Raw genomic sequence first — 19,173 nt, forward strand, 5'->3', positions numbered from 1 at the left:
GTGAGCATGGTGGTCTCACCTTTCTTCTCAATTCTATTGGCTTACAGCTTCTGGTTGCTCCTAATTCCTTTCTCTCTCTGAGACATTTCCTTTAAGGCTTTCAGAAATAGGATTAAGACCCACCTGATTCAGCTTGGCTGTAGCTTAATGAGGTAACCTCATCAAAAGGCCCTATTTATAAGGGTTCACACCCATAGGAATGGATTAAGTTTAAGAACATGCTTTTCTAGTACATAGCTACAAACCACCACAGGAAGGGAAAATATTTCAGGCAAAGGAAAGATTCACTCAGAAGTCTCTAAGAGAGAGTGTAACGTGCTCTCTGTGGCTGAAACTAGATGTGTTTGTGTGTGTGTGTGTGTGTGTTTTTTTAAAGATTTATTTTCATTTATTTTTCTCCCCTTCCCCCCTCCCCACCCCAGTTGTCTGTTCTCTGTGTCCATTTGCTGCGTGTTCTTTTTGTCTGCTTCTGTTGTTGTCAGCGTCACGGGAATCGGTGTTTCTTTTTGTTGCATCATCTTGTGTCAGCTCTCCTTGTGGGCGGCGCCATTCCTGGGCAGGCTGCACTTTCTTTGGCGCTGGGCGGCTCTCCTTACGGGGCGTACTCCTTGCGCATGGGGCTCCCCTACGCGGGGGACACCCCTGCATGGCAGGGCACTCCTTGCGCGCATCAGCACTGCACATGGGCCAGCTGCACACAGGTCAAGGAGGCCTGGGGTTTGAACCACGGACCTCCCATGTGGTAGATGGACGCCCTAACCACTGGGCCAAGTCTGCTTCCCAAAACTAGATGTTAAGTGAGGCAATTATCAAGAGATGACTGGAGATCTAAGCAGAGACTAGCTCCTTAAGGGCTCTGTCAGCCATGTTAAGGAGTTTGAGTGTCATCTTGAGGTCAGTAGAAAATGGCTTTAAACAGGAATGGAAGATCTCTATGGGAGTAGTGTGGAGAACAAGCAAGGAGACAAAAGAAACCACTCAGGTGCTGTTATAGCATCTGATGTAACAGACGGTGTGGCATAAGCAGCAGGCAGAGGATTAAAAGGGAAATAGATGAATTCTAGAGTTACTGACATGACTTTGTATGGGTTGGACTGGGAGGGTGAGGTAGACAGAGTTAAGGAAAGATGTCGCTCATGATTCAAGCTTGGGCAACTGACTGGGAAGTGGTGTTCTTTAGTGAAATTGAGAAAAGATATGGAGCACGTTTGGAGGGAGGATAATGAGTTTGTGTGAAGGGTACCCCAAAATAGGGAAGTTGGTGGAAGGGGCATTGTTTTGGCACCTTTGGCTTGAGCTAAAGGCTGCATTTTAATATGGAAAAGTCCATTAGTCAATTCCTCAGACCTGGGGTTCAAGATTAAAAGCAGAGTTAGGTTTTTAGGGTTAGCTGTGAGAGTCTTTGCATGACAGTGGTATTTGGAATGTCCTGAGGAACCTAGACTATGATGAAAAAGTATAGCATATGAGGAGCAGAGACACAGACCAAGCTTAGAGTACCACTCAGTTAGGGAAAATGGAGTTTAAAACTACGGAGGAAACCAGGTGATGTTCTCTAAGGAAGCAAGAAGCCAACGAAAGCGGGAAGCTTTTCAAATAGGAATGGTCAAGCAAAAAAGCTATGGAGAATGAAGGCTGAAGAGTAAATTATTTTATTGTGAAAGGAGTGTAGTTCCACTTGATGTTGGAGATAGGAACCAAAATATAGGAGCTACCCCAGGAGAGTGCTTAGGGAGTTAGTAGTGGACTGAAGCCCTGTTCCTTCACCACTTGATTCATCATCGTAGAATTACCTTTTCATCACGTGCGTGGTAACTCACCTTGGTAATACCTTTTTATCTTCCTGGAAATTATTTACATATATACATATGTGAGTGAAGAATGTAACTTAGCCTAATGAAAATTACATGTGGAAAAATTTTGTAAGATGCATTTGATTTATTGTATTTGTTTATTTTCTGTTCTTTCCCTCCTCAGGTGATTTTGGATCAGCTGGAGTCACTCAAGTTAGAAAATCATCATCTTTCTGAAACAGTGACAAAATTGGAATTGGGTTTACATGAGGTATATAGATATAAACTTAACTTTTAAAAAAAATTATGTAAGCCTTTGAAAAGTCACTTTGTAAATATCAGTACTATAAAGAGAGAGGTACGACCAAACCAGTGGAATGATCTCTGCAGAAACGTTCTCAGATAAAAGAACGTTAAGACAATGATGGAATGAGCAAAATGTGACTCTCTACTTGAGCAATAGAAAGATATATTTTTTTATATTATGTGTTTGATAAGATACATGTACAGTTTGTGTTTTAATACAGAGAATATATACAAAGGACTTAGCATATAGTGCTTGGCACTTAATAAGCATACAATAAGTTCTGTTATTATAACTATGTTCACAATATCTTTTGATTATAAAGTATCTTGTCTTTAAATAATTTAGTTTTAATTGTATTTCTGCGAGATATCATTCATTTATTCAAATGTTCTAGAACCTCTTTTATTCAAAGCCATCATAGTAGGCATGATGAAAGGCACAAGGATGAATAAGCTAGGATTCCTGCCTTAGATAGGGTTCCTATTACAACAGTCCTCCTATAAATATGGGGAACTATTTCTATAACCTTTCTGGAGGATTAGACTCTTCTAAACATGAGAGAAAATACAGAAACCCTAAAGAATTTTACAACACAATTAATTTTACAACATAGAATTATAAAATTTCTGGGTGGTAAAAGATAAATAGATTGGGCAAAAGCACTCTATAAACAGATAAAAGTCTAATATTTATATTAATACATAAGGGTTTTTTACAAGATAATAAAAATAACCCAATAGAAAAATGGTCAAAGAATATGAATAGAAAATTCATAGAAAAATACAGATATCCAGCAAACAAGGAAAACTATTCAACCTCTCTGATAATCAAAACAAAATATAGGGAAACAAGCTCTCTTACACTTGGTTAATGAGAAAGTGAATTGAAATGTTCTTTTTGGAGGACAATTTAGTAATATCTATCAAATTTGTAAATATGATTTTGATAGTCATTGCTGAATATTCAGTTCTCCAGAAAGGTTATATCAGTTTTCATTCCCAAAGAACCCATCCTATAGGAACAAATGTATAAAAATGGTCATTGCAGTAATGTTTGTAGTATCCAAAATTTTGAATAAACTAAATGTTCATCTATAGAAGGATTAGTTAATTGTGGCTTTCTATACTATGGCATATTAATAGTATACTGTCATTTAAGATGCCAGATGAAAACATGTTTCTATTCTTGCTCATGTCCTCAACCCCCTAACACTGTAAATGAAAGGATTTTTTTTTAAAAAACATAAACCCACAGGATGGGAAAATAGGAGAGGAGACAACAGCTAAACACTTTGTAAGGTGGCAATGATGGATGGTTGATAAATGACATTCTATGCCCCGATAGAGCCACCATTAAGCTAGCAGTGGAGAAAGCCAAGAAGCAACTTGATTTATATCACGGAATCCTCAAAAGGCTTAGAATTTGGCAACATCTGAATTAAGGAACCTTATCTTAGCCAATGATATTCTGTTCATATTTAAGATTTGGGAACTCTCAAGGAAGTTTAAACCAGACTGTGACCAGAAATTCTTTTTAGCTCATTTTCTCCTGAAACCTCCATCTAACGGTGGCAAAGCTGTCTATTCTTTTGTGCTTGCTACTCAGTTTATGTATTACTTTTTACATTCATTTATCTGTAATTGTTGCTAATAAAATAGAGGTGTTTGAGAAATTTTAAAAAGATGCCTAGCAAAGGCAAGCATAAATTAAAAAAAAAATGTATTTATAATGACATCAGACTTCAAACTCTGGCAGGTAAAATCTTGTCAGCAGTTTAGGCTTCTCTGGTTTTGAAGTTACACACAGTATAAACATGTTATGTGTATTATTAAGAATAATTACTAGAAAGGGCCCTTTTGTATTTTACCACCTTGGGAGGTAGAATTTTATGGATGAACGTTGGGTTAAGAATCTATTTTAATAAATTATATAATTAGCTTAATAATCAAAGCAGTAGCTCTGATAAATTATTTACCACATTTTAAAAAATATTAGTAGTTTGAGTTTAACTCATGTCCTGCATATGTTTAAATTTGAGATTTTGTCTGGCATTGACAGCTTGTTGAAAGATTTTGTAACTATTTTCACTACTGATACACAAATAGTTAACAGGTATGCTTTAGTTATAATTTAGTTAACAGGTATGTTTTAATGTCTGTTAGGCAAATTCTGTTTGTCAAACCACTCTTAACTAGATTCCAAAGATTCCAAAGATTCTTTACCGAGCTAAGTATCATATTAAACTCCAAAGAAGATTACCATAATTTTGCAGAATATTAATGAAAATATTTTGTCATTAAAAAAAACAAAAGGAAAAAAGATCCAGGCTACCTCTTCTTCAGGAAACCTCTGCAATTGAAGAGCAATAAAATTTATGATCAGAGAACTAAAACCAGATCAGGATAGTGTTTCCTACCTTCTGCTTGAATGCTACTTTACATGTCCTCATTTGTGTCATGTACAAGGGTAGGTGTCAAAATTCTGTCAAAGTCTTTAAGACGAGAGAGTGTTTGTTTAAAGTTTTCCCTGCTAACACAATTACTTTTAAAAACCTTTTGTTCAAATTTCTGTCTTTGAACTAGATCTCTTTGTTTTCTTCCATAGGTCTTCTGGGGCTATTCAGCCTTCTCCAAGAACAACCCATGGCGGCTATTTTCTTTCTTTTTCTCTGTTTTAGAGTCTCTGTGTTAGCTTTTTTTCCTTTCTGCTTCCATCCTTCCTCTAGCTCCTTGCATTTTTGTTAGCACATCAGGGAATCCCATTGTGCTTCTAGTTTTCCATTTCCATTTACTCTGAGAAACAGAACCCTTTTTCTCTTGTTTATTACTTGACGTGAGTCTTAAGGGGGCTAAAATTGAATCTTCACTTTATCCAAAGTAAGCCGTAGATTAAATAGGTACAAGTAAAAAAAAGTGAAGTTTTCCACCAGTGGTATTATAGCTCTATAGGTATTCTTATGCAAATTAAGTGACTCTAGTATTCTTTTTCATTAGGCAAAAGAGATTTCTCTAGCAGACCTCCAGGAGAATTATATTGAGGCATTAAATAAATTAGTATCTGAAAATCAGCAACTACAGAAAGAATTGATGGATACCAAATCTAAGTTGGAGATTTCCACTCAGATGGGCCCCTGCAAATATGATGGAAACTTTAAGCCAACCCACAGAAGAGCAATAGCGTTCAAGTAAAATTTCTTTAAAGCTTATTTAAAATGTGTATTATTATAATATAGTTCTCGTTTCTTTTTTTAATCTCATTTATTTATTTCTCCACACCCTCTCATTGTTTGCACTTGCTGTGTCTGCTTGTCTTCCTTGTCTTTTTTAGGAGGTACTGGGAACTGAACCTGGGACCTCTGATGTGGGAGGGAGGCACTTCATCACTGGAGCCACCTTCACTCCCTGCTTTGTTGTGTCTCTCATTATGTTTTCCCTCGTGTCTCTTGTTGCATCATCTTGTTGCATCAGCTCACTGCACCAGCCCATCATACTAGCTCACTGCCTTCTTTAGGAAGCACTGGGAACCGAACCAGGGACCTCCCATGTGGTAGGCAGGAACCCAATTGCTTGAGCCACATCCGCTTCCCATAGTTCTCATTTCTTTTAGAATAATTTATGACTACAGAAATTGAATCTTCATCAAAGGACTCTTTATGTTTAATTCTGAGGGACAATATACATAAACTGCTATTAGATTTTTTAAAATGGAGAGTTTGTATAACGCTTTTATTAAAGCCTTGGTTTTGTGCACTCTGGATGTAGGTGCTAAATAGCACCTGCATTCCCCTGCGCCTTTTCTTGCTGAGCTCACATTCCCAGTCCTACTTTCCCCATAAGAAGTATACTTTGGCTTTTTATAAAAGCTTCCTTTGCATTTCTGATCAATTAAGTATAGGCTGTTACCATAAGGAGTAAGCCTTCAGTGAAAAAACACCTGGCTTCAGCTCTTCCCTCTGGCGTTAGGCTTTCCTGGCAGGAGCCTTTGCTGACTTCCTCACCCACTCCCAGTGGGGCGAGGCACCCTTATCTGCAGCCATGTGCCAGCACTCCTCCTAGCTTACGTTTATCACCGGATGGCTCTGGCAGCTTGTTTGCCTTCCTCACTATATTGTAAGTGCTAAAGGGGTAGGGGCCTGGCAGTGGGGACTGGACATGTGGGCCTGGATGAGTGAAAGAACACCTGGTCTGAGTAGGCTGCTCATTTTGTAAATTATAGCCTTACTAGTTAGCCTGTTAATTAATTTTCAAGTGAACTTCTTGAAACATTTTTGTCGGGAAAGAGCAAAGTACCTGCAATTTTTTTGTTTTGTTTTCTATTCTGTTATCCAGGCCCACCCATGGCCAGTGCAGACATGATGGAGTAAAGACTGAGCACTACAAAGCAGACCTTGGGTCTCCGAGAAGGCCGGCATCAGATAGCATAGACCCCATCTCCGGGATCCTCAGCCCCCTGAGTCCTCATCTCAGCCCTGGCAGCTCCACCATCTCTTTGCCTTCTCACTTTATGTGTAAAACTGACTCTTTGCCTTCCATGCTAGATGCAAATGAAACCAATTTTTCTGAGACTATGTCTGAGAGTATGAATGACCAAGAAGAGTTAATATCTCTGGTAAGAAAACTTTCTGATTTTACTAGTTTATTGAGTTTATTTAATTTGGTTGTATTAGGGATTTTTTTTTTAAAGGGGGAAGAGGGTGATTTTTTTACAATACTTTTTTTTTTCTTTTTTGTTGTCTATCATAAGTTGTATTTCAGCTAATGGTGTTTGTAAAGACACATTCAGCCAAGACACTTTTTGAAATACATCCTAGTTCTGAAGTATAACTTTTATTTTAAACACATCAATTTTATTGATGCATATTAATAAAGCATACAGTTCATCCAAATTGTACTGTCAGTGGTATTTGGTATAATCACATAGTGAAATACAACTTAATTTATAGATATTTGTTTGTCTTAACATTAATTGGAAATACCCTTCCTTCATTTTTCTGAGAGGATCAATTTTGTACTGGAATGTTGGTTTAAGTAATGTATCTGGATGCCAGGATATTTCTGAGGTATAGGCAGTGGCAAAGGAAAAAAAGGAACTGTTGGGAAGGAAAAAGGGGGCGAATGGAAGGAGAGGAAAGAAGTCTATCTGAAGTGTCCAGAATCTGCTTTGGTCTGCACAGCGGTGGCCTGTCGGCTGAGTCTGCCCCTGGACGTTGCACTGGCCCCTTAGTCCTGCAGCTGCTGTGCAGACTCTACCATCTTTGTCCCTTTTGTACTGAAATGCTTGCACTCAAGTCAACTCATTTCCTTTCACACTTATGTCCCTGTACAAGTACAAGTTCAGCATTTTCCCCTTTTTAATATGCTAGTAAGTCCATGGAAAATTTTTCTTTTAGTTTTCAAAATAAAGGATATGCAGTTTCTGACTTCTTATCTGTGATTCTGAAATCCAAAGACTCTGAAAACTAAACTTTCTTCTTATGTTTGGCAGCAGAATTTGACACCAAAACCTGAACTGAACTGATAGGATATGATAATATGTATACTTTATATTTATCCCTCTCAGTGTGGCCTTCAATGCATTTTGCTTCAGAAATATCAAGGTGTTTGATTATGGAATGTTACCTTAGACGCTACTTGGGTAATATATGGTATTTGTCCTATATTACCTTTCTAAAATCTGAATATGTCTGAATTCTGAAATGAAACTGGCCCCAAGGGATTTGGATAAGGGATTGTGGACTGGGATTTTGGAAGAGGGAAATACTGATTTTAACTGGTATCAGATTTATTTTTGATAGATTTTCTGTGTTTTAAAATGAAAGCAATATATTCAGATTTTTTAGGTGAGTTTGAAATAACAGGCATTATGTATCTCTCTTCTGGGGTATAGAAGGATATGCAGGTATAAATCAGGATATTCTTTCAACCAATAACTAGTTTTATATTCATATAACACTATACATACATAAAACTTAAATCAGAAAGGAAAAGGGTCTGTGTTAACTTTTGAAGAACTTATTGATATTTTTACTGTTCTTGGTGTTAAGAAAACAAAAAAATATATCTTGAGAGGAAAAACTATATTTTAAAAAAGCCCCTTCTAATACTGTTAGAAAATATCAGGATAGTTTGTCTTAGAAATATAGTATTTTACCTACTTACACATGTCAAAATGTGTTTCTCTTCTAGAGTCCCTTGCCTGTGTCTCCCCTTGGTACAATAGCTACAAGATTTTTGGAAGAGGAGGAACTGAGGTCCCTTCATATTCTAGAGCGCCTGGATGCCCATATTGAAGAACTGAAACGGGAGAGTGAAAAGACAGTGAAACAATTCACAGCTAGCTCTTAAGTAGCATTTTGAAAAAATCACAAACTTGGACATAAAAATAAACACTGAAGAGTTACTGTAGTCTGAAATAGCGGCTCTTTAAAAACATGTACATATGAAATTTAAAAAGATGCTTCATACTAACACAGTTGTGAAGAATTCTGAAAAAATGATCAGCGTTTTCACTGTCATGGTTTATTTAACAGACTCCTTCCAACAATACTTATGAGAATAAACCATTTTGTTAGACCTTTTTCTCATATTATCAAAAGCTATACTCTCTTTTGCTGACTTAAATGTGAATATCTATGTACTAATTAAAGATTTTATAATACATGTTGAAAATAAAGTAACTATAGAGAGACTTCCTGTAAGGGAAGTATGTAGTAGAAGCATAGATTTGAGAATCAGATCTAGATTCATAAATAGAGTCATATACTGGTTATTAGCCATGTGAAACTGGGCTGGTTCTTCTTCTTTCTCTAAACCTCAGAGGAGGACATTACATTTTTTGTGTGTGAAGATTAAATGGGAACTTCTGGATTAAGATAACAGGAAAGCAGTTGCCTATCATTCCTACAGTATAATATGGACAGTTAGGCTAGAAGTACACAAAGAAGGTCAGGTTAAGGCAGTTTGGCTAGAAGTATGCTTTTGCTCAAAACTCATATATGAGAGAGAGAGGTGTGGGGTGGAGGCAGGACTGGTTTAATATGTGGGGTAGTTGGACATCCAACGGAAGTTTTTAGGATCTGCATTGCTGAGGAGAGGTTTCTACCAAGATAGAAATATACATGCTATCTGTGTTGCAGGAGGCATTTGAAACCATGGGAATTGATGAGATCCACCAAGGAGGGTGTATAGAGAGAAGCCCTGAAGGATGCCAGCATTTGAGCATCAGAGGAAATAGATTCGGCAAAGGAGACAATAGAGTGTGGGCCTGGAGACAATTAGAAGGTAAAATGTAGTGTCCTTGCTAGCTTGATGATGTGGCTCCTGCGAGTTCCCCCTCTCTAGCAGATCTTTTCCATTAGCATACAAACATCCTGTTATTTCTCCTTTCTTTATTCAAATCAAAACAACACCCCTCAATGCCATATGCTTCTCTACTGCTCCATATGTTTGTTCCCCTTCACCCCAACATTTCTGGAAAGAGTTGTCTTCAATGACTGTTTCTTCCTAACCTCCTTCAACCCCACTTCTCTACCCACCAGGAAACTGGTCTGCTCTCGAGATCACCCATGCCTCTATGTTGTTGAATTAAACATCTTTGCCCTCAGTCTAATCAGCTGACCTCTCCCTCTCTGCTTTAATGACTTCATTGCCTCTGCCTCCCCTTACTCTCGTCACTGGCTACTCCATCTCCTTTTACTTTGCTGACTTTCCTCTTCTGACCTCCATGTCAGAGTGCCCCCTATGGCTTTGACCTGGGTTTTCTCAAGCAATATATTCTCCATAGACTATTCCATCCCCAGATTTAATTACCATCTATAGACTGATAAACATACTACATTCATTGCTAATCTTTACTTCTCTTCAGGATTGTTGTCTGTCCCAATTGCCTGTGAGACATCTTCTCTTCCATGACTGATAAGAATCTCACTTTTAACATTTCCAGAAGAGAAATCTTGAATCTCTCTCTTGCTAAGATTCACTGTCTCAGGACTTAGCACCATGTTTGCCACACCTCCATATCCCATCCATTGGGAAATCTTGTCAATTGCCTCCAAAATATGTCTCAGATCCAGCCATTTCTCTCTGCTGCCTGATCTGGATTGCCCCATTCTCTCAGTGGATTCTGGCAGTAGTCTCCTCACTGGCATTCTACTCCTGAACCCAACAATTCATTCTCCTCAGAACCTTCAGAGTGAGCCTTTAGAAACATAATATCACCACTACCTGCCTTAAACCTTTAAAGGCTTCTTATTGTACTCAGAATAAAATCCAAAGGGCTTGCCATAGTCCACTGGACTCTCGTTAACCTGGCCCTGCCTACTTCAGCCACTGCATCTTTCTTTAACTGTGCTCCAACCACTCTGACCTTTCTGCTTGTTAAATGCAGCATGATTTAAACTGTTAGGGTCTTTGTGCTTGTTGTTTACTTGGAATCCCTTTCTCTCACTTCATCCCGTGATTGGTCTTTTCTCATCTCTTGGGTTGCACTCCAGTGTCCTGCTGTAGAAAGGCCTTTCCTGACTACCTTATCCAAAACCTGCTCGTCCCAGTCCCTCTGGCTTACTATCCTGATTTTTTTCCTCCATTGGAGGAAATCCTATCTGAAATCATTTTACTTGATTTATGTTTTTATGGCCTAGCTCTACCATTAGAATTAAGCTCTATAAGGGTAAGGACTTTGTCCATCTGGCTCATGGTGGGATCCTCATTACCTAGCCCAAGCCCAGCACTTGGGAGATGGTCAGATATTTTGAACCAGTAGATAATTGTCCTTTCACAGATGCACCCTCTGTGCCTCTGTATATGGGTCTGTACTTAGGTCTGCCTCCTCTTCCACACTTTCACGTGTCCCATTTACTTGGCCACTTTATGCTCCCTTAGCAAAGCCTTCCTACATCCCCTGACTAGACTTGGAGATTTCTTCTCATTGCTCTCACAAAACCCTGTGTGCCCCTCTCAAGGACCACTCTGTGCTATCCTCTTTACTGTTCTGTCTTCCCCACTAAGCTGAAAACTTAAAAAATGCATCAAGGCCCTCCCTATGTGCTCAGTCATTGTGCTGGCCAACACGTAATAGATACCCAGCAAATGCGGGACAAATGAAAATCACTGCCATCCTGGGCTTCATTGTACTTATCTGTAAAATGGGGATAATTCCTCATGGGTTGAGGGAATTTACTGAAAAATATGTATCTGATGGTATGAAATGGATTTCTACAACATGGATTAGTATGAGAGGATTTCTGAGTTTCAGAAAGTTCCAAACTTCAGCTTAAAATTTATAGGCTATAATCCTGCTTCTGAAATGTTCATAGTACATATTGACTTGGAGGAATAATGACAGACTCTGTAGACACTGGAAATATTTAAGAAATCATGAGTAATTATATATTTTTTAAAACACACTGTTTTCTAAAGTTAGTTAATTGTCTAGATTTATGTCAGAACATTTGATTATAATTTAATCTCTCAGCTTTATTTTTCAAAAATACATCCAAATATTAAAATGTGTCAAAACTAAATTTGAGTTATTTCATTAATACATATTTAAAAAACATGTTCAGTGGTTAGGGTTTTCAAATGAGATGAAAAGATGAGGAGTCTGCAGTCTGCTTTTGGTGTTTACAGATTGTGTTTCATTGGTGAATTATCTCATTCCTTTTGGCCTGGATTTCCAGTGAAATTTTGAATGGATTCCTATGTAGATGTTAACCAAAGAGGAAAAGAAAAAATTGAGTTCTAACTGTAGGTTGGACACTACTTTCCCATGGAGCCCCATGTTGCCAAGGGACAACACATTTGACAAAGCTCTTTCCAGCAAAGAGATAGAGCTTTAACCTAGAAGGAGAGAACATGGACTTGAGTCAGACAACCTTGTTCATAATACCAACTCTGCCACCCATTAGCTGTATGACCTTGGGCAAGCTACTTAACATTTTCATGTCTCAGCTGTAAAAAGAGGGAAATAAACATGTTTTTTTGTGAGGAATAATATTTGTAAAGCACTTAGACCCAGTGGCTAGCATAGTAGCCATTGTGAGCATTAACTTCTTTAATAGAAAAAATGCTACATCACTATATATGATAGATAGTTTTAGGTTATTTTATGAGTCCCCAAAAGAGAAAGATTATATTTGTAAACTATTCCTCTGGATGTGATACCCGTTGATTGCATTAAATTCAGTTGAGGGGCTTTGATTAGATTACTTGATGAGGTTGCTTAGTATTATGGTTGGACTACATCAGTTGGGGCGTGACTTGGGTTGAGTCCCTATCCTTTTGCTGGGTCTGATATAAACAGACTTACATGGACAGACACAGGGAAAAAAGTAAACTATTATTTTGATTCTGCAGTTTGGGAGAGGAGACTGCTTAAGCACAAAGCACCCAGTAGGCTTGGCCTACAGATCAGTTCAAGAGGAGACCAACCTTGCTATATGCCTGATACCTTACAGCTGAACTTGAGAGAGAGTGGATCAGCCAAGGCTGATGCAGGAGGTCCGGAAAGAAACTTGCTGTATACCAGCTTTCAGCTGAAATCAGGAAGAAAGCAGAGTAGTGAAGCCTGAGAGGAAGCTTGGGGGAAAGGCAGGGACCAGGCAGAAATCACCTGCGATCTTGCTTTAACACAAGGCAGCTGACTTGGCGAGAAAGTACCTCTTATGGTTCCTTGACTTGGACTTTTCATGATCATGAAACTATGCCTTTCTTGCAGATAAATACCCTTTATAAAAGCCAACACATTTCTGTTACTTTGCATAGGCAACCCTTTGGCAAACTAAAATACTAGGTATTGAAAGAAATGGAGGGAGTTCTAGGAAGACGGTGGTGGCTAACAGCTGTTAGCTGTTAACAAGGGAAGAGGGAGGGTGACTCAGAGGGCTTATCTTCATTGAATTCTGCCAACTGAGTCTGCTTTTAATCTTGACTCTGGGCAGACCAGAAACACTGAGAAGTGGAGGTTGAAAGAAACACCTCCATGGAAAGGTTTATGGATGAATACCATCTGGCCAGCCATGAAATTGGAAGGAGAAAAACTGCTTTTAGATTTCTTATTAGCCCCAACTCCTGGGAGAAAATCTGTGCCCCATTAGTGAGTCCCTAGTTTTATTTTGATAATTTAAGCTGAGCAATTTTAAAGACTTAGAATATGTTGAACCAAAAATCAGAAGAGCTATGAAAAAATAAAAGCAAAAAACACTAGGTAAGAGAGAGAAATTGACCATCAGAGTAAATTCAGTAACATATTCAGATGCCTAGACATCAGCAAAAAATTACAAGCCATACTAGGAAACTGGAAGAGATGGCCCAGCCAAAGGAACAAACGTAATACACTAATGAGATACAGGATTTAAGACAACTAATCAATGATAATCACATAAATCTCCTAAATAAATTCAAAGAATTAAAGGAAATATGGCTAAAGAGATAAAGGAAGTTAAGAAGGTAATGAGTAAGCATAAAGAACAATTTGAAAGCCTGCAAAGAAGAATACAGAGCTTATGGGAATCAAAGACACAATAAATGAGATTGAAAATATATTACTTTGAGACCCATAACAGCAGATTTAAATCACTTGAAGAGAGAATTAGTGATTTCAGGGATAGAACATCAGAACAGGAAAAGACAGGAAAACCGAAAAGAGTGGAAAAAATGGAACAGGGTCTCAGGGAATTGAATGACAAAATGAAATGCACAAATATATGTTATTGGTGTCCCAGAAGGAGAAGAGAATGGAAAAGGGGCAGAAAGAATATTTGAGAAAATGACCTAAAACTTCCCAACCCTTATGAAAGAGATAAATATCAATACCTAAGAAGGATAACACACCCCAAACAGAATAAATCTGTAGACCTACTCTGAGACACCTACTATTCAGAAAGACAAATATCACAAAAGAATTCTTAAAGCAGCAAGAGAAAGCGAAGCATCACATACCAGGGAACCTCAAAAAGATTAAGTGCTAATCTCGCATTAAAAACCATGGAGGAGAAGAGAAAGCTGAGAAGAGTTTAGAAATGAAGATTATTAGGAAGGGTAAATGAAAGGGTAAAAAGATAGGCAATAGTAAGATATGACAATGGAAAACCATAGGTCAAAATGGATGAAGGAAGCAATGCCTTTATAGCTATAACATTGCATATTAATGTCTTGAACTCCCCAATTAAAAGACATAGACTGATAGAAAGGATATTTATATATATATATTATCCTTATATATCCTTATATCCATATATTATCCATATATATATATATATAAGCCATTTATGTGTTATCTACAAGAGACTCACCTCAGACCTAAGGACACAACAAGGTTGAAAGTGAAAGGCTGAGAAAGATATTCCACCTAAATAGCAACCAAAAAAGAGCTAGAGTAGTAATACTAATATGCACAAAATATATTTTAAATGCAGAACAGTTTATAATGGATGAAAAAAGTCATTATATATTAATAAAAGGGGAAATTCACCAAGAAAAAACAACAATATTAAATATTTATGCTCTTCAACTGGGTGCCCCAAGAAACATGGGGCACACACTGGCAAAACTGAAGGAGAAATAGATGTCTCTACAATAACATTTGCAGACTTCAATACACCACTCTTAGTATTGGATAGAACATCTGGACAGAGGATAAATAAATAGAGAGCTTGAATAACATGATAAATGAACTAGACCTAACATACATTTATAGAGCACATAGACCCCAAAAGAACAGGATATACATTATTTTCAATGGCTCATGGATCCTTCTCCACAATAGATCAAATACTGGGTCATAAAACAGGTCTTAATAAATTTAAAAAAGATTGAAATTATACAAAACACTTTCTTTGATCATAATGAAATGAAGTTGGAAATCAATAATGAACAGAAAAGAAAAATCATAAATATATGGAGATTAGACAACACACTTAAATAATCAATAGATCAAGGAACAAATTGCAAGGAATTCAGTAAATATCTTGAATGAAAATGAGAACACAACATACCAAAACCTATGACATTGCATAAACAGTGCTGAGTGAAATTTATAGCCCTCAAAGCTTACATTAAAAAAGAACACTAAAATTGAAGATCTAACTGTATATCTAGAAGAACTAGAAAGAGAACAGCAAACTAATCCCAAACCAAGTCAAAGGAAAGAAATAGTAAAGATCAGAGCAAAAATAAATGAAATCAAGAACAAAAAAAAAAAAACAGTAGTGGAATCAACAAAACCAAAAGGGCATTCTTTGAGAAGATCAACAAGATTGGCAAACCCTTAGCTAGACTCTAAGAGAAAAAGAGAGAAGATGCAAATAAATAAAATCAGAAATGAGAGGGAGGGCATCACAATAGACCCCACAGAAATAAGAGAGGTCATAAGAGGATACTATGAACATCCGTACACGAAAAACTAGACAATGTAGATGAGATTGACAAATTCCTAGAAATGCACGAACAACCTACACTGACCCTAGGAGAAACAGAAGACCTTAATAAACCAATTGCAAGTAAAGAAAATAGTCATTAAAAACCTCTCACAGATGAAAAGGCCAGGACCAGATGCCTTCACAGGTGAATTCTACCAATCATTCAAAAGGATGATCTAATACCTATCTTGTTCAAGTTCTAAAAAATTGAATGGGAGAGAACACTACCAAACTATTCTATGAAGGCAACATAACCTTGATACCAAAACCATATAAAGATACTACAAAAAAGAAAATTACAGACCAATCTTTAATGACTATATATGCAAAAATCCTCAACAAAATATTTGCAAACCGAATTCAAAAGCAAATGAAAAGGATTATACACCATGATCAATTGTGTTTTATCCTAGGTATGCAAGGGTGGTTCAACACAAGAAAATCAATGAGTGTAAAAAACCACATTAATAAATTGAAGAAGAAAAATCACATGATCCTCTGGATTGATGCAGAAAAGGTATTTGACAAAATACACCATTCTTTGTTGATAAAACATCTCCAAAAGATCAGAATAGAAGGAAGTTCTCTTAATGTGGAGAGCACATAAGTGAAAAGCCTATGGTTAGCATTGCACTCCACAGTGAAAGACTGAAGGCTTCCTTGCTGAGGTCAGGATCAAGACAAGGATGCCCACTGTTACCACTGTAATTGATACTGGGCTAGAAGTCCTCGCTAGAGTATTTTGGCTAGATAAAGAAATAAAAGGCATCCAAATCAGAAAGAAAGAAGTAAAACTTGCACTGTTTGTTGAACATATGATCATATATCTAGAAAATCCTGAAAAAATCCACAACAAAGCTACTAGAACTAATAGGAAAATTCAAAAAAGTGTTGGGATACAAGAATATCATGCAAAAAGCAATAGTGTTTATATACACTACTGATGAGCAATCTGAGGAGGAAATCAGAAAAAAATTACATATGTAATAGTATCTAAAAGAATCAAATATTTAGGAAAAAACTCAACCAAGTTAACAAAACATTGCTAAAAGAAGATTTAAATAAATGGAAGGACATTCTGTGTTCATGGACTAGAAGCCTAAGATTAAGATGTCAATTCTACCCAAACTGATTTAGAGATTCAATGCAATCCCAATAAAAAGCCCAACAGCATTTTTTGCAGAAATGGAAAAGTCAATTATCAAATTTATCTGGAAAGTAAGGGCCCATGATAACCAAAATATCTTTTAAAAGAATGAAGCTGGAGAACTCTTACTTCCTGACTTTAAAGCATACTCCTTAGCTACAGTGGTAAAAACAACATGGTACTGGCATAAAGACAGACAGATTGACCAATGGAACCAAAATGAGAACTCGGAAATAGACCCTCATATCTACAGTCAAATTATTTTTTAAAAGACTGTTAAGTTCACCCAGCTGGGCCAGACAGTCTATTCAACAAATGGTGCTGGGAGAACTGGACCTCCGTATCCAAAAGAAAGAAAGAGGACCTCTATCTCACATCTTGTACAGAAATGAACTCAAAATGGATCAAGAACCTAAACATAAAAGTGATAATCATAAAACCCCTAGAAGAAAATGTAGGAAAACATCTTCAAGATCTCGCGGTAGGTAGTAGTTTCTTAAACCTTATACCCAAAAGCAGAAGCAACAGAAGAAAAAAATGGAGAATGGGAACTCCTAAAAATTAAACTTAAAAGGACTTTGTCAGGATGAAAAGGCAGCTGACACAATGGGAGAAAATATTTGGAAATCACATATCTGTTAAGGGTTTAATATCCGTGATATTTAAAGAGGTACTACCACTCAACAATAAAAGACAAATGACCCAATTAAAAAATGGGCAAAAGAGTTGAATAGACAATTGTCAAAAGAAAAAATACAAATGGTGAAAAAAACACATAAAATGATGTCCACTGTAACTAGCGATTAGGGAAATGAAAATCAAAACTAAAATGAAATAGCATTTCACACCCAACAGAATGGCCAGTATTATAAAGTTGGAAAACTACAAGTGTTAGAGAGAATGTGGAGATATAGGAATGCTTATTCACTGTTGACAGGAATGTAGAATGTACGGCCACTGTGGAAGACTGTTTGGCAGTTCCTAAAGACATGCCATGGGACCTGGCAATATACTACTAGGTATATACCCAGAAGAAAGAAGTGACATGAACAGACATCTGCACACCGAGATTCATAACATCATTATTCACAATTGCCCAAAGATGGAAACAACCCATGGGCTGGATAAATAGATGAATAAGCAAATTGTGGTATATATATATGTGATGGAATACTGTGCAGCTGTAAGAAGAAATGAAGTCATGAAGCATATGACAGCATGGATGAATCAGGAGGGCATGTTAAGTGAAGCAAGCCAGACACAAAAGGACAAATACTGTAGAATTGTGCTCTTATGAACTAAATATATTATGTAAACTCATGGAATTAATAATTAGAATATAGGTCACCAGAAAATAGAATGAGGGTAGAGAAAGCTGATGGTTAATCTGTGCAGAATTGTTTAAAATGCTGTTTATAAATCTTTGGAAATTAATGGAAATGGTAGTGCACATCTGGTGTTTGTGACCAGCAGAGCTGTTATATGGGTATGGCAGTGGTTGAAAGGGAAAGCATAAGGACATTTATGTTACTAGAAGGAAAGCTAAACAATGTAACATGGGACTGTACAGCATTGTGAAACCTCATGTAAAATATGAATGTGGGTAATATTGCATATATTATACTGTTTTTTCAAAATATAAATACAAATAAACTAGAGAGATGGAAACAGAATAGCAGCTGTGTATAGCAGGGGAAGCATAGAAAGATTGAGAGAATGATTTTTTGTTTATTTTCAGAATAATGAAAATGCTGTAATAATAATTGAATGATGAATGCACAACATGATTATACCAAATACCACTGATTGTACACATTGGATAGATTTATGCTTTATTAATATGTATCAATAAAATTGATTTGTTAAAAAAACACTATGAATCTGTTATATGCACTAACTTCAACTCTACCCTCACCCCATACACAGGCACATAATACCTGGTATACTATGAGTGATGGTTATCTGTTTGCAAAACACCCTGTAGTCCAGTACCTAAAAGGTACAATTGAGAGAAATAACCATCAAAAAAAGCTCTATGTCACTGAGAGCTTAAATAGCTGTAGCAGTGTGATATTGTTTATGAATTCCAAAAATAGATATTGGATTATGATTGTGAACTGGTCTTTTCCTCTGGACATATTATATTGTATTGAATTCAGAGGTTTCATGCTTACTTGATTAAATTATGATTAAGGCTTTGATTGGGCCATGTCAGTAGGACATTGAGTCTTTGCCTCCTGGTGGGTGGGGACTCAGAAAAAACGACATGGCAAAGGAGGAGTTTGGAGTTGTAATGCTGGAGCCCTGGGAAGTAAATACACAAGCAGGTATGTGAGGAAAGAGGGAAGGCTCCATTAGACACGGCAGAGGCCCTGAGGAAAGAGACAAGCCATTCGACTGATAGTTTACAGCTGGCCTTGTGGAGAGACCAGAGCAGCTGAGCTTGGAGAGAAATGAGCCCCGGGAGAGAGACAAGACTTATCCCAGCCTCCAGCAGATGCTGGAAGAAACT

The 19,173-nt window shown here is 37.2% G+C and overlaps 1 protein-coding gene across 15 annotated transcripts in view; it reads left to right on the forward strand.

The window, feature by feature from the left end:
* The window catches only part of CEP63 (centrosomal protein 63), an 81,541-nt gene extending 63,007 nt beyond the window's left edge, over positions 1-18,534 (forward strand). For 11 of the 15 annotated variants that reach the window (XM_058294984.2, XM_012519052.4, XM_071214510.1 and 8 more), the window contains 4 exons: positions 1,978-2,064; positions 5,094-5,284; positions 6,429-6,708; positions 8,286-11,620. In XM_058294984.2, the coding sequence (XP_058150967.1) occupies positions 1,978-2,064; positions 5,094-5,284; positions 6,429-6,708; positions 8,286-8,444 (717 nt within the window). In that variant the 3' untranslated portion in view covers positions 8,445-11,620. Of the gene's footprint in view, positions 1-1,977; positions 2,065-5,093; positions 5,285-6,428; positions 6,709-8,285; positions 11,621-12,452 lie in introns of those variants that run through there. The other 4 variants (XR_011648560.1, XR_011648563.1, XR_011648561.1 and 1 more) reach the window with 2 other exon arrangements.
* Positions 18,535-19,173: the final 639 nt, after the last annotated feature.

This window comes from Dasypus novemcinctus, chromosome 4 (genome assembly GCF_030445035.2).
Source record: "Dasypus novemcinctus isolate mDasNov1 chromosome 4, mDasNov1.1.hap2, whole genome shotgun sequence".
In the NCBI taxonomy this organism is placed as follows: Eukaryota; Metazoa; Chordata; class Mammalia; order Cingulata; family Dasypodidae; genus Dasypus; species Dasypus novemcinctus.